At 36.7% G+C, this 23,887-nt stretch overlaps 1 protein-coding gene across 7 annotated transcripts in view; it reads right to left on the bottom strand.

Moving 5' to 3' along the window:
• The window catches only part of BAZ2B (bromodomain adjacent to zinc finger domain 2B), a 159,818-nt gene that overhangs the window by 10,969 nt on the left and 124,962 nt on the right, over positions 1-23,887 (bottom strand). For all 7 annotated transcript variants that reach the window (XM_064514492.1, XM_064514491.1, XM_064514488.1 and 4 more), the window contains 8 exons: positions 15,408-15,548; positions 14,362-14,616; positions 13,379-13,593; positions 12,407-12,481; positions 7,043-7,283; positions 4,950-5,012; positions 3,621-3,765; positions 320-984 (listed from right to left, as the gene is read on the bottom strand). In XM_064514492.1, the coding sequence (XP_064370562.1) occupies positions 320-984; positions 3,621-3,765; positions 4,950-5,012; positions 7,043-7,283; positions 12,407-12,481; positions 13,379-13,593; positions 14,362-14,616; positions 15,408-15,548 (1,800 nt within the window). The remainder of the gene's footprint in view (positions 1-319; positions 985-3,620; positions 3,766-4,949; positions 5,013-7,042; positions 7,284-12,406; positions 12,482-13,378; positions 13,594-14,361; positions 14,617-15,407; positions 15,549-23,887) is intronic.

Below are 23,887 nucleotides of genomic sequence, written 5' to 3'. Positions count from 1 at the left end.
AAAATTAGTTTTTATTTATTCACCTGTTTTTCATTTAATAACAGTGGTCAACCCCCTATAAGCCCAATCAAATTACCAAAATACACATACAAAATATCAAACATGATTTACTTTGGATTTTACCTACCATTCAAGAAAGCTTCCGGTATCATAAAAGCATTTGTAAGTCAAAACTATTTTATTAACACCCAAAACCAGAAAAAATAGAAGAAAAAAAGATGTAATGATAGCATTTCTGTGAAATAACTGGGCTCAGAAAGAATCCTGCCCAAATAAGCACGGCAAATTCAAGCTATTCAAAACATAATTATTTACTCACCTGGAGTGGTGACAATGCAAAAGGACTTAATCCCATTGGACTCTGTGCAGAGGTCGATCCCAGAAGAGGGGAGGGAACAGGTGAGGGTGATTTCGATGGCGGATGCAACTGAGGCGTTAGGGGGGCTGTGGTAGCCGGTGTGTCCGTGTGGGTGACTGACATGTCATCGCAGGGGACTCTTGGCAAAAGGCTGAACCACTGTCTGCTCTTTTCAGTGAGAGTCTTTAACAGCTGATCACTTGGAATTAGCGGAGAACTGTAAAACTTTCCTGGCCCACTTACAACAGGACTGAAAAGATTATTAGAATCAGACTTCTCAGTGCTGCTTTGCGAAACAGTGGGCTGAAGGCTGCAGAGAGAGTTTTTAGAGTTACTTTGATAAGATAACGTGCAGCCATTTGCTGCACTGCCATTAGATTTTTGGGACGTAATGTCAGATTCAGGTGGCATTTTTGCTACCTCTAACAGTTTGCTTAGTTTTGAAAAAGACCCAGGCTTTTGTAAAAACAAATTAGTGTTGTCCTTTTCCTTCAGATCTTTTTGCTCACAGTGAGTTGCACTTAAACAGTGTAATTTTTCTTCTGAGTTCTCAAATATCTCTTCCTTGATATGTATGCTTTCTGCTTTTTTTAACTTCTCTTTTTCTTTTGCAATTTCTTCTAGACCTACAAAATGTAAAAACTGTAAATGAAATATAACAGGCTAACTAGTTTAGAACATTTTATATTAAAATGATATAATCATTTTAATTATACAAGCAATAACTTCATTTTTTGCCTCCATGCATGCTAGATCAGTGTCTCCCATCCCCCCCATGAGATCATTTCTCCCTTTACAGAACGCTTTGTAAAAGGAAGCAAACATCAGTACACGTACAGATTTAAGTTCTGCTGAACACCTGGAGGAAAAATAACCTCGGTGCAGTTAACTTTGCTACAGGATTCTCCCTTTAGATTCATACACATCTGAAGCAGTTTAACACTGCAAGTTCTTTGGGAAGGACACATTTTGGCAGCCTCCTTGCAAAACTCGCCACTGAGTACAGCCTTATAAAAAAGGCATGTGTTTATATCAATAGACTACAACGCTAATAGTCTTGAAAATTTATTTTTGCTAAAGGCCATTTCATCAAACTCACAGCCACCTACCAAAAGGAGGCCTAAAATTCCTATTGTGAAATCAAATATTCCCCAAACATTAAATCACAGTATTAAAAATATTTCTTTTTTCAGTGAAAGTCATTAACAATTTAGACTGTGAACATTAAAGTCAAAATCCTTGAAAGCTTAAAGCAGTCTCAAAGCCTACGCGAAATGATGACTGGGACTGTACAGACAGCTACGCAGACAGATGTGATTCGAAAGTGTAATGTCTAAAGCACTTTAAAATACAAAAGCAGTTCATAGCAAATGCCATTTCTTCAAATATTTGAAGTGTTAAAGACCTATCTGTTATGAACAAGAAAACCACTTTTCTGTACTCTTTGCTCTGCTAGTCTTTCTTCAACCATCTCTCCTCTTCTACCCCTACTAAGATGTGTCAACTTACCCTATGAGTCTTAAAAATGGAAAAAGAGAGGGAAAAATGGCAGAAAAAGGGAGAGGAAGTAGAACATCCTGTATTGCTTATTTCTTTATTTATTTATTTCAGATACTGCAAGTGCAAATAAATAAGGGTTCTGTTTGTGGTTTATGGCTAGAACAACCACAAAAGTCCTCTTGTTCATTCTGGAAAATTCATTTTCTACAAATATAATTCATTAAAGAAAGCAGTATCTCCACAGTAAAAACTGCACCCACAGTTATGGTATATTTCAAGGTATAAACAATTTGAATGTCACCATAACAACCAAAATGACTACACTAAGAGGGAAGGGGGATTATTTTTTAACTGGACAGATCATTCAAAAATTTGTCTCTCATGTTTCAAATGCTTATTTGAATGAGAAATGGATAAACTATAGACTTTACTGGACCAGGGCAAACTAAGAGCTGCAGGAAGAGGGTCTAGTTGAGAGCTTAAAAGCATGTACACCTTGCTGTTCAGGGAGATGAAATTTTCACTAAGACTATATATATATATAAAATATGGGTTTGTCCTCAAGGTCATGGCTAAAATTTTTGTGTATGTTTTTCAATCATCATCAGACAAGTAGCTGTGTTTCAATGGTTCTCTTTGTGTATAACTTCTGAAGCATTAGGGGATTCATTTGCTTAAAATATACTAAATAAATTTTATTATATAATGCACAATAAGAATGCAAGCACTACAGCATCTGATAGCTTACATTCTTTATCCAGGTACTCATGGGCAAAACAGGTTCGAACATAGATCATAAAATAAATGTAGGATCGGAGACAGAAAAACAATTCCTTCAGGCTACCCATTGCAAAAAGTAACTTGAAGATCAGGATTAGATTCGGGACAAGTATTATGGCTTATTTTTGAGGCCAAAACAGAGCTCAGATTTCACATAATGCTGTAATGTTTCAGTTCATTTAATTAAATATCTCTCTGGGAGATTTTTGCCATTTTTGGAAAAAAACCTTATGAGAGTAATGAGTTTTGGCTCCATCCAAATCAGAATCAGAAAGCATTTGTCCTGTGACCAGAATGAATGTTCATATTTAAAAATTCTAATATCCACAAAGTAACTCAGATTAAACAGGTCCTCTGCCTCAATCCAATAAAATGTAAGAAAATTCAATCACAAGCAATATGTAACCATCATAACCAGAAAACTGTATCTAAACTTTAACAAAAATAATATTTGCTGGGTTGAAAGAACGTCAGTGAGGAAGATACAGAGACTAAATTGTATTACTGGTGAGAAAACACAGTACTTCACTGTGAAAAAATAATTTTCACTTTTTGTTTCAGACACGTATCAAATTTTCAAGCACAGAATATTCTGTGAAAAATGTTGAAAAGCAATGCATTTTCATATATTCTGTGGTCATCCTAGTTACCATATGCAGAGTTTACTGCCATAGAGATAAAAGAAACAGTTCAGAAAAAGTCAAAAAATAGCACCTATATACAAATGTGAAAAAGCATAACATATGGAAATATAGTAACTTTAAACTTGCAAAATATTAATCCTCATTTCAAAAGAGAAGTCAACTCTCTCACAATCTGAAAAATATTATCAGAGAGCACCATATCAACAGCGATGTTTCTGAAAGTTACCTTATTTGACCTTTGGTTGAAGGTGAAGCCTAGAGTCCTTGACCCATAAAATTATAGCCAACAGGGACTGGCAGTGTGCCTTGGTATGAAACTATTCCTCTATGTTTCTTACCTTCACCACTTTCCATGCCTTCTACAAAAATACCACCACATTGGGGCAGAATCCAATACCGGCGCCTGTAACGATCTTGACCAAACATCATTGAACGTAAACAGTGTGAAGCTTCAAATAACTTCTTTCTGTACTGACTTTGTTGCTGTTTTAGAAAAGGAAAAGCATTATAATTCAATAGAAAAAAAAATTCCATCGTTGTAACAGAAAATATCTCCTTGCTACCACACTGAACAGAAGCTATAGGATCACGTGAGCAAGCTCTTTTACCAAAGATTTGTTTTCCATGTGTCATATTTTACCCAGAATTGATGATTTTACTTAGACAGCTGGCTTTATATAATCAATTCAATCACTTCTTGATTCAGCTTAAGTTTATCGGCTTTGCTTTAAGGATGCATTTTGCAATGGTAGGACTTGTCTGACTCTCAGAGAACAACAAACAGTACACAGAGCAGTGAAGACAGCCAAACAGTGTGAGATACCGTAGCTTCTGATGGGAAACTAATGAGATATTTCAACTGATTCAGAAAAAGATGAGAACAGTAATGTCTGAAACTAAATCCTGTATTCAAACACAAACAGCTCTCTGAGGGGAGTCTAAAAGACATTTCGTTTCTTTTTCATGCTAAATTGACACTGTTGGAAGCCAGGTGTCATTCTGGACTGCTGATTTCTTGCAGTTTGGAGTACAAGAGAAACCAGGAGACAAAGTCTGAAATGATGAATTTCCTAATACACAGATTAAACTAGTTAATAAAAACATGGGTCATACTGTAGCCCAACTTACACCATTCTATCTTTTTTATCTATTGTTTCTCTTACTATTACACCCTGTTACTCCTCTTAAAATACAAAGCAAAGACAGTTCTCTCTGTATTGGCTGGGAACATAGCTGCAGAGATTAGCCAGTTGTAAGAGGGAAGGGACAACTGGCTTCGTATTTGCACAGTGAAAATCCCATTGCTTCTCATACAAAAAATTTAATTGTCCCTTTCTAAGATCAACAAACGGAAGTGTAACAATTAGGTCCGCACAATAAGGATGGTATCACATTTTTTGTGGCGATGTGTTAAAATATTATCAACAGCTTTCTAATTGTCTTTTCAGTCAAAACCACTTTAAGTCAAAACATTCGTTCTTTGTCTTAAACTCACAATTTAAATGTCATAAACATTAGCATCATTTCCTATTTTCATTAAATGAAAGCTGATCCCATTTTCAATTTGTCTTAAGAGGGACCACTGGAAAACAATGAATTACATTCAAACTCACGGCATCCAGCAATCAAATTTGCATTATAACTAAAAATACATGGAAATCTCTCACCTTGGTCAGTTTTTCAATCTGTTTCTCTAGTTCTTCAACACTTGCTGTCTGGTCCCCATCATCCTATAATCACCAAATATATTGTCACGCAAATTTATTTCAGGAAAATATCATACTACCACATCTTACTAATATTGTAATAGAAAAAGATGTAATGGAAAATGAGGTGTCAAATCAAGAGAGGAAAATTCTACGAGGCTGTCTATTTTAGAATACACATATTTAAGCAAACATTGCATACATATGTCTAAGGGTAAAAAAGTTCAAATTTTGTGCTTGTTGAACACATTTGACTAGGATCCACATAACCAGAAAAACAATGTATCTTGAATCTTTCCACAGCATCCCAGATATGTATGTAGGAGAGCAGCAGGCAGCCAGCTGATTTTTTTGAAAACATTCTTTTACTGAAAGAAATAGTTGCACTTGAAGATGAGACTTAAAACTATATAATTTAATCTTAGTTTCTATGTAGCTGTTGGATATTCAAGCTTGCTTCTAAGTGTTTTTCATGCATTAAATAATGGAATTTGTCACAATCTTATTGATCAGTCTTCAGTCAAAGAGCACTTGCATTTATTTCGATGTTTGAAAGAAACAGCAGAGCCACTTTAAATGACAAATCTGCTCTAAGAGTCCTGGTATTTGTCTTACTGATTTTTTGAAGAGGAACGCACCCATGATTAAAGCCTATGGCTCCATTCTTCTTGACATGGTTAAAAATATGAGTAATTTCCATTTGAATAGTTTTAATTATTTCAAGAAATTCTTTGGGAATAACAGGAAGCTTCCAAAGAATACAATCAAAATCCTAAGAGTTCCCAACTACCAACACCGTAAGATACTGGTCTCGTATTTCATAGCTCTGTAAAAACATACCAGAGCACAGCCTTCTGAGACATCACATACAGCATGAATGCAATGGAACCTCTGCTATACCAGAAAACGAACAGCAAGCACTGAATCTTTCTCTTCAGAGGACTTTTCTCTGTGAAATGCCCAGTGCATCAAAATACAAGTTTGCATCATTTGTAAGGGAAAAAGGGAGTAAGGAAGTATTGTTTGTAAGGGAAAAGGATTATGAGAAGATGTGAGATTAAGATATCTTTACTTCTTAAGTATTAACCTGCAAAAACTTTGCGTTCTACCTCTTAGGTACTCTCTTAAAGTCATACACGTAAAGCTGTATATGAAACAAATCCATAACAGCAGCAAAAAGGGCTATTCCTACCCTAGAGCCTGGTTTGGTTTCTATTTAAATGTTTGCAAATATTTGAGTGCAAATCTCATGTTGCATACATACATTGTTCAAGCAACCATATCTACAACGCCCCAAAACCCTTCCTCCTTCATTTGATAAACTAGCACAAACGGATGGTTTTCTGGCAGTGAATGAAACAGTCAGTGCTGAAATTTAGTATTTGGTATTCCTTGGCTCTTTCATCAGGTTTCATCCAGTTGAGGACACTGTCAGACCTACAGTGAGTCCTGTAGGCACTTCTACCAAAAATTCATTTTGACTGTAGTACAGAATTCAGTTTAAGAGGCTAAAAATATTTTAATAATCCTTACTATATTTTATCTGATATTGACTAGTAAAATTTATCATTTTGTGGTCACTTGAACAGAGAAATGTATTTTCCCCCATACTCACTAGCTTAGAAAAATTGTGAAAAAATAAAACAGTAAGGGCACAGGCAAACTTTATAAAAGACATTTCATACAATTTTACACTTCTTTACTACATTGTTAATTAATAAATGACCTTTACTCTCCACTAAGAGAAAATTGCAGTTATGCCCATTTGTTAACAATGCTGGGGCTCCCTGAATCCGGTACAATCTTTCAGAATTTCAGGAAAATTAAGACTAAGCCAAAGCAAAGAAAAAAAACTATATAAGCTAATTAAAAAAAAAAAAACATAGTCAGGAAGAAAAACTTATTCCAAAAATTTTTAAATATTGGAGATAAACTATTCTTTCTTCCTTGTTATTGTAATATATTTGGGAAAATGGTGCCATAATGCAGGGAAACAGAAAGAAAATAGGCTTTAAATAGAATGAAACAGAATTAACTAAGTTAAAATCCCCTACCTCATCCTCACAAACTTCTGTCTTCTTTCCCTTTTTATCCTCTTTGTCCTCTTCATCTTCATCATCTTCATCTGCCTGATCATCGCTATCATCGTCGTCATCGTCATCATAATCACTGTCACCCTTCCGTCTGCGTTTGCGGCCTGGCGTGGGTGTTTCCAAGGAGTGTTGTTCCTCTCCTACATCACCACCTCCCGTAGCATCTCTTTTGCCAGTTTTCTTGGCATGAATGATTCTAAGCCTTTAAACACATGATAAGGAGCTGAAATTATGGAGTATGTTTGTGGCATAAACGTATCTTCCTTCATACGTGACTGAAAGTAATTTTAGGTTCAAATTAGCTCTGCTGTTCTACACTGACATTCTGTTATCTCACTCTCTATTGCCATTAACCAACAAGAAAAATTCAGGTTAATAAAAGAAGCCCTAAACCCCTTATTCAGTTCTGCATAGAATTTCCATTTCTCCAGAGTGAACTTTACTGCGTAATTGTTCAAAAGAAATGTAACACAAGATAAGTTTTGAAAAGTCAGGACAGCTGAGTAGAGAAGAGAACCATTTCAACTCCTTTGTCTATTGAATAAACTTTTGTTTTATATATATGTTGAAAAATTCTGTTATTAAGTACCTGTCAAAAAAACCCCAAAACCAAAGCAGAAATGCTAACTTGGAGCACAAAATTTTTTACAATTGCATGGCCAACAGGAAGGTTGGCTTAAAATTTGAATTACAGATTTTTATGTGTTTTTATTTTATCATATTAATCTTTCACTTCAGTATAGCGCTTTGGCTGACCTTTTCTTTCTAGGACAAACCTTGTCTTCTGTGAAATCTTAACTGCCAAAACTACTAGGAGTACTCAGCTCTAGGAGTTACTCAAACTCATTTTTTCCTTTTATGAAAGAAAAAGGAAACTTACATACCAGTAATTATGGCTGTTGTAGACCTCCTTCTTCTATAAAAATCCTATAAGACAAGATTCCACACAGCAAATATTACAGTTCCACCTCTCAGGAAGCTAGCAGGCAAACATGCTGAATCACAGGAGGTATAAATAGCCAGGCCTAACCAGTCATTTATAACGCAGACCAAAAACGCAACTGCCTTAGAAGAGACTCATGAACACGTGCAGAAAAGACAAAGATTTTGTAAGAGATGGCTGGAAGAAGGTAGGATGGGAAAAGCAGAACGGTCACGACAAACACAATTACTAGTATGTAATTTTCCCTTGTCGTACTTCTCTCTCTCCCCATCCTACAAAACAATATTCCATACAGCAAGTGGCTACTACTACGATGAGTGTTGTGAAAGTACCGAGCTCTTGCCAGAGGAACACTGACAAACGCATCAGCCTTCCGAAACGCTGGTGCACCGAGCCAGCGCTCAGTGGCACAGGCTGAAATGAAGCTGTCGCTGCTGAACTGGTGGCAGCACTTTTTAAAGACTGTTAGCAGGAAATCATCAAGGGGGCTTTTGTTTGCTTGAAAACAGTATCTTTGTAATGCAGTGGAGGATTCAGAAAGTTTTACAGTTCTATTTTTCCAAAAGAAACAGATTTTTATAGCTATTTAAGATACCTGGATTAAATATATTTTCTCAAGCTTTTCAGTAATTTTGAAAGTAAATACCATTTTCAGCTCTGGTGCAAAAAGCCTTAGTCTCATTGAACACCAATACTACTCAAGCTTCCACTGAGTTACTTAAGGTTCTTTTTTGTTTTTTAAGTTATCCTTTTTACTAGGATAATTTCACATCATCAAATCCTCATCACCTGGACTGGAAATTCCTGCCTAGGCACCGCAATTAAAACTCGAACAAAGCTACTGCTCAAAAGCTGCAGACTGATTGCTGTGTGAGTGGACAACTTCAGAGACAAATCAAAGATAATGCGGAAGACCATTCAGTCAAAGGCTGGCAGGCGGAAGCGCAACAATGAGCAACCACAACTCCTTCGTACACCTGAAGGACAGGAGGACAAGCGAAAAGGCTTTTGCTCAAAGTAAATACAACAATACAACGCTGGCAGGCACCACAGGACACCTGCATGACACTACAAGTGAGAAGGATGGGAATGAATCAAAGACGTTCTCTGACAGCGCCACAAGCATCAGAACGCAGCCATCTGCATCCAACATAGTGCAGAGGCAGAACCGATGACAGCATTAACGTAGCAAATGTTCCGAAGTATCAAAAGGTGGCATGATTTTCTTGCCGCTACCTGGATAAATAGCTCATTGAGAGAGGAAAACCTTCACTCAGAAAACCGTTTGTTTCGTCTTCCTAGTTTTCAGGCACATACCAAATGGACGTCTGTAACTGCTGTGAGCATTATAAAGTCTTCTGGCCTATAAAGAAGAGTGGGTGGCCCATTACATAGTCAGGTGTATGACTTAAACCTACTCTAATCTAACCTGTAATATTTACTAGATCATAGAAGGAGAATTCACCTTTTCACTGAATTTTCAAGCATCCCTCAAGGTTTTTGCACATAAATATTAACAAATAGCAAGGCAAAGAAATTCCAAACCTCAGGCCCTTTGTACATACTTCAGCTTGGGCCTCAAAAAATGAAAGTATTCCAAATCAGAATTTCCAACTCCTATGCAAACTCAGAGTGCAATTCCTATCCTAATTCCTATAATATAACAACGTTCTTGATTTACCATGACCATTTACAGCTGAAATGGCCACACAGGAAAGCAATTAACTTACAAAGATGGTGCCATAATAATGGCACATTAAAAAGAACATCCTTGCAGTGAAAGCCTTATTCTGCAGTTATTTCAAGGTTTTGTAAAGAAACAAATATTAAGTAATCCTTCAAGTAGCTACATTTTATTTTTGTTCCCTTTACATTGGTCAAGCTACAAAAAAGATGTCAAGGAGAAGACATGTAATGGAAAAAGAGAAGCTAAAACTATGGTATCTAGTAACAAAAGTAGCTGAATCATCCCAGGTGAGACAATCTTCTGACAACTGTTGTTGGAAAAGCACAAAGAAGGATGAATTGATCGGATGAGATGAATGTTTTTTACAGAAATGCTGGTCAGTATCAGGATTTACAATTAAACGTCATAGAGAAAAAATTAGATGCAGCCTCTCACTGACCATCAAACCACTAGAAAAAGTAGTGCAAACAGCGCAGAATTCAGTTTCAGACCATAAAAATTACACGTATCACAGAATTTTGTTACATATGGTAAGCAAACAAAGAAAATCCTGCCTAAAGGCTGTAACATGAATCTTCCTTCCAACCTAGGATTCTAATGTTCCTTTTTAAACCTTACAAACGCAGCGTTCTACGTTCCTTTTTCCAGTGTCCAGTTCAGTAAGGATGTAAGCAGAGAATGTAATCCAGTAGTGAAAATTTCCCTTCTGACAGAAATAGAATCTTTTCTTACGCCACTTAAGATATACTTCAAGACAGTCTGGACATGGTGGTATGAATATTTACCACAAAAAATACACATAATCTGGTAAACAAGGCAGAGCTGAAATGAGCCCATTCCTCAGCATCCTTTATTGTACTCCTATAAACTCTCCACGCATGATGGGCTTGTGTTTTGAGGGTTTTGTAAAGGTTTTTTTGTGCATACAAAAAGTGTATACATATTGCTTGATCACATGGCAAGTAGTCAAGAGATGAGATACTCCTATACAAACCTGCTTGCAACTGGGATGCTTCAAAACTAGCCTGGGCTTTGAAATGGATGGGGAAGATAACATGCATAAGAATGAAGTCTGGAAGCAGAAAGACGACTGAACAGAAGACTTTAATGGGCAAATTTCTTTTCAGAGAAGCCCCAGAATAGGAGAGTTTGTGAAAGCGTACCCAGCTGATAAAGAAGAGAATATTGCTTAAGACCGATCAATGAACACTTCTAAAAAAAGTCTGAGAATTTGTCAGAAAAACAGCAGAATATCCAAAGATTGTGAACCAAGGATGAGAGAGATGAATCAAGTCCAGTGACTTAAAAGAAGTAGAAACAGAAAGTCTTGGATCACTCCCACAATACTTATGCTTGAAAATAGGGACAGAGCTACTGGAACCTCAAATTCACACGAGGGGAAAACACAAGAAATAGAGAAATGACTGTGGAAAGGAAGAGGGGTTTGGGTCGTCAGGGTATCGCACCCACTGGCTGAAGGGAGAGAAAAGAGGAGATGAGAGAAAAGGGAGGATCCAGTATCTACATGTACTTACAGTTTGATGGAGGGAGAGAAAGAAGACTAAACAGTCCCCAAGTAGACAAAGACAGCTAAGGGTCCCATTTCATTAGTGGACAGTTGACTACATTAGAAGTTCAGCAACTCTGTTTTAACTACATCCCATAGAAGGGATAGGCCTTTTGGGATACAGAGAAAGATAGAAGGTCTTTGGATTGTCCTAAGAGACAAAATACATTAACCCTGTGTAGACTGGTATCGCCAGTATTAGTAGAGAATTTCTTTTTATTGGTCTCATTTTTCCCTCTACCTCCCTCTTGCTCTTCTTCTTTACTTCTTCTTTCTTCCTGAGATATATTAAAAGGAAAAAAGGGAGAAATAAGATTAGAAACATAAGTACCTGAAGCAAGGACTAAGAAAGGATTCAGTGCTGCTTGGTAAGAGGTAAAGACGACTACAAAAAAGAAAGGAAAAAAAAAAAAGAAGAAGTGGAGTCTGGCTATGCGTTTTTACCCCCTGTGATTCATGAACTTTATGCCTTCTAGCTTCCTGGAGCCATTTCGCTTGCTGTATGGAATTTTGTCTTGTAGGATGGGAGAACAGTGGATATGAAGCTGACAACCCTTAAAAAGTTTCAGTTTTTACCTTAAATAAAAAATATAAACATATCTCTGTGTCTGCAATTCTACATATGATCCCTAACTACAGGGAACAATGCAACATAGGCAGACTGGAAACACTAAGATAGCATAATATGGTTATCAAATAAATTGGCAAAATTTTATGGTATGCTGTATGAAAATTATGTCTTCTTAAAACACATTTCAGAATGAACACTGGTAAGTATGATAGGTCCAAATAAATTCTGATAATGTAGATAGCAATTTGACTGCTTCAGTAACATTCTAGTAGGAAAATACATTACTTTTTTGAAAAAAATACAAAATTCCTCCAATTTTGAGGGACAATGACCCTCTGAATTTCATGCATCTTTAACAGATTTACTGTAAAAAAATGGTGCTGGGCCATTCTAAATTCATATCCCATCTTAATTAAGCAGCGCAGTTACTGGCTTCTTGGTAAACCTGTAATTGAATGAGCTGATTTTGTCTTTAGAACAAATTGCCTATACAGCAGTATATTTAAGCAAATGCAAAAAAAGCAATATACTGTAATATTTAAGGAAACAAAACTTACTTCCGAAGTTTGCCTTCAACCATCCATTTATCTCTTCTTAAGTTTGACATATAATCAATGTTTTTATCAATTTCACTGTCAAAGACAAAATAACTCAAAGTAATTCAAGAAATACCATTAACTGTGAACTTTATCTTTGTCTGACATACACATATGTACAGATACTTTCCATGTATCAAAGAACTATCCTGAAGAAATGTCTAAAAGGCACAATAAATCATTTTAAAGCTACTAAGTTCCAATAGTGTCCTGCTGTACATGCATTATGAGACAGTCTTTAATTACATTATTGCATAATGTTTCTTTCCATTAGAGGTAGGTCAAAGAACTAGACATTTCTTTTCATTGTTCCCATTCAATGTCGAGCCTCCAGCCATACTTATACACATGAACAGCACAGATCGAATCCAGTTTTTTCAAAGGTATTCAATCTCATCTCTTCCTGCAATCTTATGCTACTACTTTTGTTCTTTTCTAACTTTGAAAAAAAATGAAGCAGGCGACCTTCAGATTACACAATCTCTTTCATTCTTGTATTACATTAGCATGATTCACTTTGGAAGCACACTGTACAAGAAGAGTCAGAATTCATATGGGCAACAAAACAGTACTCAGTGAGGTCATGAAAGACTTCTCCACGGCAAATAAGCACACGGAGATATTCCCTAAGGTCGGCATTTCCTAACTTTCTAAATTTCTTTGTAACCAACATCATCTTTACTCCCAATATAGCTGGAGGAATTTTGTTCCAAGTTTTGAAAACAAACTTACAGACCAAATATGGAAAACTTCTACTCTTCCATAATACCAGAAGTATAGAAAAACAAGAAGCAGTAACAAATGGCAGATTTCAACTTTCACTATGAAAGCATCAAGAATCTTACTGTAACAGAAAACAATGTATACAGTATTTGTTAAGTATAACATTTTTATATTCTTACTTTTACATGCAACATTTGGGAAAAATCTTACCTTACTACACTTTTACTGCATGCTAACTCATTGACAAGGAAAGCAAGTACTGATGCTTTCTGAGCTGGAGTATGGGCTTGAAAAGCTTTTGTCTTCAAGCTTTCTGTAAGCTCAGTTTGCCCACAGTGAGCCTCCATAAATATCTGCAGAATCTCGGACACATTATCTCGATTGATGCCAACATTAAGTAAGTGCTCCCCAAGAATAGTTTTGGCCTAAGAAAAAGAAAAGTGTTTCAGAAAATCAATCACATTTTAAATAATATTATTTGCACTGCAGACTATTATGATTGGATGTAAAATAGTTGAGGGGTTTGGGTTTTTTTTTTTTTTACATTAGAACTTCAGTTTTTTGTTTTTTGGGTTTTTTTAACTGTTCAGTTATAAATCTTGAATAGAAAAACAAATTAGGATGTCTTCACCTCTCTACGTTTTTAAGAACAGAGGTAATACTAATATTAGCGAAATAGGTTAAATGAAAAAAGACATAGGCCAACTGAAATGTGATGATATCGCTTCATATGACACATGCTATGTAGAGGTCTGGAGTAGAAAAGAGCTATGTTGGCTTGAGTACAGAAGAGAGTAAGAAACAGAATCATGATATGATTCAGAGTTTTGATAAAGTAAGGAGTAGAGAGCAGATTTTGGAGAGAGAAATGGCAAGATTTGCTGACAGTATGACATGAGGGTGAGAATCAAAAGGAAAAAAAAAAAGAGTGAAAGATGTGCCCACAGATTTGATAGTCCCAAGTAGAAGGTGTGAAAGGAAAAGGATGGAGGGTAAAGGAAATGCCCAGAAATATATCACTTATGGAAAATGAGAAGTCTGAGAAGGCATAAAAAGTCCTTGAATAACATCTGAACAGCGACACCAAAAAAAGAACTAGGAAAGAGAAAGGAAGTCTAAATCAGACATCACAGAGGTGCTATGAAGAATGCATTCATAAATGTATTTTTTCCACTATTTAAGACTTTTTTTACCTTGTATCCAGTAACAAGTCCTGGATCACAAACAGCTGCAGAGACAAGCTTTACAAGCAAGTCTTGTACTTCTCCCATGCTGTCTCCTATGTTTAGCAAACCCTCTTGAAGAACGCTCAGAGAAGGGACATCCACATTCACATCAAAGCCAAGAACTTTACCGAAGTTACGCAAGAACTGCACAACCATGAGACAATCCGAAAACGTACTTCCAGACAGAACAAGACCTGGGATGCGAGGCAACTCTGGCAAAGGCTGTAAAGTAAGAAAGAAACAAGGGAAGACTCAGCAGTATCTTTCAAAAAGTGACATTTTTGACAGTAAGTAAGGAATTCTGCTGATAATCTTTCGTATGACCTATAGCACTTCATCATTAGAAGGTGAAGGCAGTAGAGAAGCTGTCCCACACATCCCAGGCAGTACATATAATTTGAAGTTCAACTGCACAGAACCAGTATTTATCCTTTCCACATACTATAGGAGTTAAGAGACTAATACTTACTTTTTTGGCCAGGAGAGGCTCTCAGGTGCTATTCTGAGCTGAAGTACTATAAAGGCTGTGTGAAAAATCTTTGAGAGACATGGGGAGGGGAATTCTCTGGAAACAAGAGGGCTTGAACCTGAGATACACAGATCCTGAAGCACACACGGGAACTAAGAATACACAAGCCTGGGAGCATAGTTTGTTGGAGTAACAACAACTTAGAGTAGTCACACTTACAAGAAAAGCTCTATTTAGTGCCTCTTTAGTGACAGATTCTGCATACACTTACAGTAAAAATAATTCAGACTACTTTTTTTAAAAGTAGTCATGCAAGTGCTTTTTGGGAAGCAGGCTACTCTTAAACAAAATGTCCTTAAGTACCAAAACCAATATAACTTCAGTGTTTGCATTATCTTGTATTTATAAATGCACACTTCAAATGCAGTTATCTAGACAAAAAACTGAATGCTTTAGGAGTGGCTGCAAGAAGAATTAAATATTGTCACAAGTGCAAGAGACAAAGACATGAGGCAAGAAAATAAGTTTATGTTGTTATGACTACCTTCTGGTCTGCTAAGCACATATCTTCATTAGGCTTCTTTAGCTCCTTCGCCATTTCTAATTCCAGTCTTCGCTGTTCCAATTTACGTTCTTTATTTAATCTTTTTTCATCACGTTTCTCTTGCTTTAACCGTTCTTTTTCCTTAAACAGAATAAAAAGAGCAGAAAATGAAACCTATGTATTATACTTACAGCAGAACAATCTAAGAATTTGAAAAGCACTACTTACATAATCTTAATATTTACCACAACAGTTAAGGAACCTGCATTAAAGTAAAGGGAAACTGGAAGCTACACAAACAGAACAAAATCCTCTAATTTGTGAACAAATTTAATACTCACTTTTTTTTCCCTCCTCTCCACATGGAAGTGGGTACTGAATATATTTACCATGTTCAAAATAAAGTTTTACAGAGACTGCAAGATTCTTTGGCGTACTATTTCAGAAAGATAACTGAGTGAAACAGGAAAGAGAACTACCAAAAATGCAAGGCAGCTAATTATAAAGGCTACATTTACACATTGATAACAACAACATCCATCTGCTAAAGCACAGACCACTGAAGAAAGCAGAAGTCCGAAGACTTCTCTGTACAATACACGGTTTCCAAAGTTCTCATAAACTAGTCATGAATATAAACGCTTCACGAATCACTTAAAACTGATTTTTTCAGCTTTTTTATTTTAAATATTTGTATTATGAATTTATAAAGCAAGCAGGTCAGGATTTGAAATGTTAAGTGCTAAAAGACTTGCTCAACACAAAGAGCTTTAGTCTTGAATCTCTACACACTTAAGCACGCAAAAAATCTCAGAATTGCACAGTCATTAATACCTTATTCTACAAAAATGAACACAGGGATAATCGAGTGAAAAGCCAAGTGTCTGTCACTTTTCTCTTCAAATACTGCCTATATTTACGTTACAGAGAAGGTAACTAACTATATGTCACCTGATAAGGCTGAATCTGAATTTGGAGCTCTAATTGCCCTTCCCGTCCCTGACTCCAGGGGTTCTGCTGCTGCATGTCTAGGTGCTGACATTGTTGCCCTGAAAATGCCTTTTCTGCCTACATGATTCGTTGTACACCTCTGTGCAACCAACATGAAATACAAAATACCGAGTAAGAAACCATATATGGAGTCTGCAACAGTTCTCTATTATCAATACTACCTCCTTAGCTCACAGCAGCAGGGGTGTGTGTGGGTGCGTACACACATAGAGAATCTGATGCAATATAAAGGTGAAGATTCTGTACACACTTTCCATCTATGGAGACAAAGGGCTAAAAAAATAATCAAGTTATGCTGATTGATATTATTCAGAATCACTCCCCATTATTCAATTAGCAGAGGAAGTGATTTCATGAGCACTGTGATTTCATGAACAAAGCAGCTGGTAACGACCTCTGCTACTTGAGTCTTTAGTGGATTTTAGGACATTGGAAGTATGAGTCGATACAAAGAGCATCTTCTGACGAGCAATCTCACGCTGACAGAAAAGGCAGTCACATACAGAACTGCCCATCTGCCCTTCAGTAGCTGCTCCTTTCCTGCTGTGTCAGGATCCTCCCAGTTTGACAACTCAGGCCCTCAAATTTGTGACAGTTTCATGTTGCTTACTCATGCTTTCCTCCATTTACCAGTATATTCTTTCATAGAAAATCGCAGTGAATTAAAGCAGCATATAAAATCAGGAACTTTATTTAAAAATGGAAAATACCCAATGACTTTTTTTTTTGATGGTTCATTATCTTTTCTCTTAAACCATCAAAGTCTCAAAGCCAACTGGCATTTCTTACAAATTGATTTTTGAATACTAGCAACATTCTGTGGCTAGTCAGAAGAAAATATGCTTCAAGTACCATATGGCTATTTCAAGAGACAACGTTCTGATTTCCACTCGCAATTAAAAAAAGCTATTCTGTAAAACAGCACATGGTTACAAAAATATTAAGTTTTATTAATGTAGTTAGAGATGTCTGTTATTTATTGACTACAATATAAATATTTAATATCTAACTCTATTAGCATAAGAATGTAACAATTACAACACTGGATAGACTATTCATCCATTTAGCCTGGCATCCTGATTTCCTACAGTGACTGATGGAGGGTAACACGTCCCTCCACCCAGTGCTGATGAGATGGAAGTGTCCAGCTGAAGAAGGAGGTGAGGAAGCTGCAGAGGCTCCAGCAGAAGTCTGCTAGGATGGTCAGGGCCCTAAAGCACAAGACTGTCAAGACTTGAGGGAGCTGGGCTTACTCAGTCTGGTGAACAGCAGGCCAGGGGGTGATCTCCAAGCACCTACAACTACTTGACAGGTAGTTACAAGGATGGCAGAGCCAAGTATTTTTCAACAGTGCCAGATGATACAAGAGCCAACTGCCACAACTTGTGTCTTGGAAGGTTCAGCTTAGCTACGAGGACTTTTCCACAAGGAGAGCAGTGCAGAGCACCAGCGCAGGCTGTCCAGAGAAGCTCTGAACTCTCCAGTCTCTGAGGTTCTTACAACGTGACTTGACAAAGCTACAGCTGACCCGATCTAGTGTTCTCCAACACCTCACTTCAAGCAGGGGGGAGACTGGGGTGACCTCCAGCAGTTCCTTTCAATCAGCATTTCAGTGAGTCTATGAGCATGAGAACAGGGTGATTCTGGCATCCCCCTTGTAACGCGGGGACATCCTGAGGTGGCGGTTCCATTTGATCCCTATGTTCAAAAGCCCATTAATGCCGTAATACAGCTACAGAAGTGTGAATACGCAAAGAGCTTTGCATGAATGTCACAGTTTGAACAAATATGTTGCTCCATCTTAGGACAGAATCATAAACACACATCATCAAGAGGAAAAAAGCACACCCTTTACACTCTCACGTAGCCAAACCTCTATGCGCAACTTCTTCACCATCTATGTCAAGCGTAACTGCAAGCTGCAGTACGAAGCACTGTGCTCGGAGGCATGGGCACAGCAGGAGGCATTCTTCTGGTCAGAACATCACAGCTCTAATTTAATTAATCTCATTTTAATGAATAATACATATGGTAAAACATTTATCTCATAGTAACCCTGGGTAATATTTTAAAGGTGAATTATAACATATGGTAAAGCATTATTAAACTCAAACAGTTTTAATAAAAAGTCTGTGGGTGGGGAAAGAAACCCACACTATTTCAGATGACTAAAATCCAAGTTCCTCGATACTTAGAAGTATTTGGAAAAGAAATCTAAATAAAGGCATTTTTCTTTTAGTGAAATAAGAAGTAGGAAACAGTATTTTTTCAGGAGGTGCTATATTTAAGAATACAGGCTATACTAGTATTTGTTTCTTGAATGACAACACTGAGAAAACATAGGTGTAAAGCTCAAGATTGTAAAATATTTTGTTATAAAACTTTAGAACATATGGGACTGTAATTCTCTCTGCAGAAGCATATGCAGTAATTCCACTAGAAACACCTTATACTTTTGCATCTTGAGAATCTTTTGGGACCCTTACTTGTTTTGTTCTGTACGTAATGGAAAGAATATGTTTCTTGTGACATCTATCTGCACCCAAATTTATGAATAAAACTTGACATAGGTGAATCCAAAATAAAAATAAAAATAAAAAATAAAAACAAAACCCATAGAAGGCAGAAAAGGAAAAAAATCCACAGCTACTGCGCAAAGGTTTCCAACAGTTGTAAAATGAAGAGAAGTATGGCGAAATGCTTACAACACAGGCAACCAGAGTTGTTAGGAAAATATGAAGTACACCTACATACAGTTTTCTATTTTAATGGACACGTGAGAGCAAATACTTACACTTTCACCAATACTGTACATATACACTGTATTATTTAGCATGCTTTCAGCCAAAATAATATGTGAAATATGGAATTAATGCTTTTTTCACAACAGTTTGTTTTAATTTAAATTCTACCCCAGCTATAGAACACGAAAAGATACAGTGTTTTTAAAATGGAACACACTGTTTTCTGAAATCAGATCTATTCTTTATTTACTACTTCTATGGAAAATCTTCTTCATAATATTAAACTCTTAGTATCTCTACTTGCGCAAATATCAAATTAATAGACATTTCTGGGATATCACGATTTATATATTCAGTTTTCAAGGATCAACTTATATATAAGACATTTAAAACTGGAAGACAGGTTAAATAAAATTGCCAGTTTCAAATGGTATTTTTCACTAAGCAATTAAATATAAATCCTCAGTGACAGAATATACCATCCCTGGAACCATTTGGAAGTTATAAATTTTACACCGCTTGTTAGACAGCTTCTGAAACCAGAGGTACTCCCATATTATGGTTACATCTGCAAAACTTCTGATAAAGCCACTTAGTGATAAATGCACATTTAAAAACCTTTTGTTGCTCACTGAACCTCAGGGAATTATAGGAACAAAAGCTCACATGCTTATGGTGGCTTGCCAGCCTGTTTACGTAACTGATGACATGATGCACTGCTGTTTGAAGTCTAAAGGCTACACTGAAGAGTACAAAAAAGTCAAGAAAGAATAAAATCCACACACCATCAGAGACTGCATGTAAACCTTTTATAACATATGATCTGGAACTCCTCATACCACTAAAATCTTGGCCAAAAACTCTCAGGCAACTTCTACTAGATACATGGAAAGTGGAACCTTTAATATGGGTAAACCATAGAATTTGGCTTTAAGTGAGCAAGCAGCAGCTCAATTAATTGTCTGTTTATCCAGTACAAAGAAATTAGTGTTTCATTACAGAAAAGTCCCTGATTCTGTTAATGTTAGTAGCACCAAAATCATCGTTTTTATCATCAGTATTAATTTAAAAGATGGAGGACACACACAAAAGAAAAAAAAAAAAAGAAAAAAAAAAACCAAACAGTGGAATATAAAAGCCAAAAATTCTTTCACAGCAGTAGCAAATAATATATTTAGACTCTTGATGTAACTGTTACCACTCATCAAAGCAATCTGTGTCAGAAACAAGTTTTGGATTTTAGTTTATAAAAATATCATGAAAATCATGCCATTAATTTTCCTTTTCAGTTCATCTTCTGGAATACCATGCCCTTTAACAACTACCAGGAAGATCAGAAACAATTTAATCCAACTTCTCAACAAAGACTAAGAGGCACTAATCCTGAAATTCTTCCTTGCACCTCAGTATTATTTTTCCGTTGCTTCAGCCTGCTACCTTCATTTAAATTCATGACTGTTCTTTACTACCTGAGAAAAATATTTTAACAATTTCTCCACAACTACACACTATAATGATAATTACTCTATTTCAATTGCATAACTACCTGTACTTTATTAATGACACCATTGTTAAGAGTCTTAGTATTTCATATAGAGAACTACACAAAAAAGTAGAATTAAAAAAATGACTGATAATATTTGAGCATTGATATTCCCTCTTAAGACAGTATCAGGGTTAAATGTGAAGACAGCATCAGGACCAGTTGAGATATAAACCAGTTTATGATGGTCTAACAAAAGTTTGTACAGTACTGTACAGTACTTCTGGATTTACCATCAATGCTATTCCCCCATGTAATTTTACTGTCTTTTTACTCTTACAGTCTATAAAGCAATAGAAGCTATTTCGTCATTTCAAACCAATGAAGTAAAAACATTGCGGTGTTTTATCTAATAACACTTTAATTACTGCAGCGTAATCTGAATAAGCAGGATACAGTATTCCTGCAAAACAGGCTTTTTCTCAAGCTACCTACCCCAGTCATTAACATAAGCAATTTTGTTACAACTGCTGTTCTGGCCAAGTCAAAGGACTTTTGCAGTTTTCCCATACTGCTTTCTGCATCCTTCTAATGAGTTATCTATGTTACATGCAAGTGCTATACACGTAGATGATTTATTCCCTTACAGGAGCTCTTGATTTGTTGCAAAATAGTTTGAAATTTCAAAAAGACATATTCCCATTATTACACAAAAAATTCCTCATGAATATACAAACCATTGCTGTTTCAGTGTATGCAAGGAAGTGTCCACACTCAGTTCTGGATCACTCTATGCTTTGCTCTACAGCAGCAAGCTGCCCTTAGCTTTCATGAAGGGAGCGAGAGCTGTTTTCTCAATACTTGAGCTGGAGGTCTGCCCTACAGGTCTTTTCCTAATCAAAGCTCCTTCTGAAATTTTTTGGAACTAAAGGCTGGGATTTCAAGAAACCAAGGAGTATAGAAATCTGATGCATTATCTTCCTGTTATAACTTTTCTACAAATATGTCTAATTAATTTTACACTGCATATTACCTTGAATATGGAAGTAATCCTGAAAATACACACAAATTTAAGAACAGATTTTTTTCCATGATTAATCTTCAATATCAGCTATATTTCCAGAAAACGATAATGACAGTTTAAAGCATAGTCTGTAACAATTTTTGGATCAATTTTTTTTTGTTTGTTTGAAATTTGACTAAGTATTTGAAATGTAACAAGGGAAATAAAATGTATGAGAAGTTATTTGAGGATTTACAGTTGAAAGAAATGTGTCAGGTGTATTATGACTATTCTAGTTAGTCTACACAAGCAAATTGATGTACCTTAGGTACAAAACACTACCTAAGGATATTTAGTCCAGCTTGTCATTAAAGATCAAAACTTAGGGCTTTTGGGCTGATCAACATTCACCAGCTTGGCCTCTTATGAAAGAGAACTATTTTAGGAAGTTGTAATGATACACCTATGGCCATCCGGGGTAATCCTTTATATATTCTTACCACCTCTCCTGACTACTTCCATAGTGGTTTCGGATGCCTCAGGTGGAAGAAATTCACACGCGTACAGAAATCCAGCACAAGGTCTCTGCATCATCAAAGTTACAATGAGACTGAAAAGGCACAGGCATGAGTTCAGCCACAGAGAACTCTATTCAACATATTTTTAAGAACAACATTGCCACTGAAAGATCAGGTATGTTCCTCAGAGTATCTGACCTGGCAAGAGAACACAAACTTCTCTCTAGTTTCTTTTGTAGTTTAACAAGTTTAGAGTATCTTCAAGTGGATTAGGGTTTCTCTCCTTCAGATGAGCAGCTACTTTGGACACAGTCTTCTAGCCTTACACTCTCCCATGCTGCATCCATCTGGCAGTCTCTGCTGAGTCCCTTCTTCAGGGAAAGAGGAACTGGTAGCAAAATGGATTATTTCCTTCCAATTACATCTGAAGAGAAGATAAATTGGACACATGCCACCACTCCCATTTGCACCAGCACTAACATATCCTGACTCCAGACACGACAGGCCCCCTCAGGGCAGCTGCCACGCAGATCTGGGGCTCCTGGAGGAGTCTCCTCCCAGCCGCAGAGACAGGATGCTCTGCAAACCCTAGACGGGGAAGCGCCACGCGGCAGCACACTCGCCCGCTGCAAGGCAGCTGTGAAGCCACAGCAAACCCCCTCCATCCCGCACACCTAGTCACTGCAGATCACTTGATTCAGAGAACACCAATTTACTCAAGCAGATACAGGGTAGCAGACACACGATAGTATTGCAGAAAGTTGACCTAAACGGTAGTGCTATGGACATGTGGGGGAGTCACCTGTACACTCGTTTTGCCTTCGTACAAAGCTATAGGGATTTCTGAAGCTGCAGGCACAACTGAAGTTGAGTGAAATCCACATCTGCACAGAAGTGGCTTAAGCAACTCTCCTCTCTGTGTGACCACAGGTACAGACCAGGTCTCTGATCATCAGATCGCTTGTTTTGTATACGTCAGTACAGCATGATTTTAGTTGTTTAGTGCAACTTCGGAAATAAAACTGTTATGAAATTACTCAATAATGCAAAATAATTCCTATGAAAAGACAGAGAAGGGAATTGGCTATCTTGATGTGAAATCTGATGTATTATTTTAAAATAACAACCACCTAGTAAGATTCAAGGCATCAATCAGAGGTCTCCAGATATTTTTTTTTTTTTGGGGGGGGGGGGGGGTGTGCGTGGGGTGTGTGTGTAGGTGCTTGCACTCCAAGAAGTTGCTGACCAACAGAAATTGCTATCTGTCAGATAAAGTATATGAAGTTGCCCACAGGGAGACTCAGGATTTTCTAAAACTACAGTGACATAACAGTTTTATCCTGTTTCTATCATCTCTTAAGTAAAGCAGCTAGAGTTCCTTCATTTAGAAGCAAGATAACCCTTTGAATTATAACAATCATTTCCATTCTGCAGCACATTAGAAGGAACAGTGCCACTCAGTAGTCTGACAGACGCCCAATTTAATAGCGCAGAAGTTGTATTTAATCTCTAGCATTTATTCTCATAAAAAGCACAGGGTATAAGGTCCTTTCGTGATATACTAAATTTATAAAATGTACATAAATAGCCACCAGTAATACTAAGGAGCACTCATCAAAACTAAAGAACAGTCATTTATGAAACAATTGTATTTTCAGAAAGAAAAATTTTTAAAAAAAACCTGATGATTTAAATGAAGAGTATTCAAAACTTCAGGCTGT

Source organism: Dromaius novaehollandiae, chromosome 7 (assembly GCF_036370855.1).
Source record: "Dromaius novaehollandiae isolate bDroNov1 chromosome 7, bDroNov1.hap1, whole genome shotgun sequence".
NCBI lineage: Eukaryota > Metazoa > Chordata > Aves > Casuariiformes > Dromaiidae > Dromaius > Dromaius novaehollandiae.
This window is presented reverse-complemented; position numbering and strand designations above follow the sequence as displayed.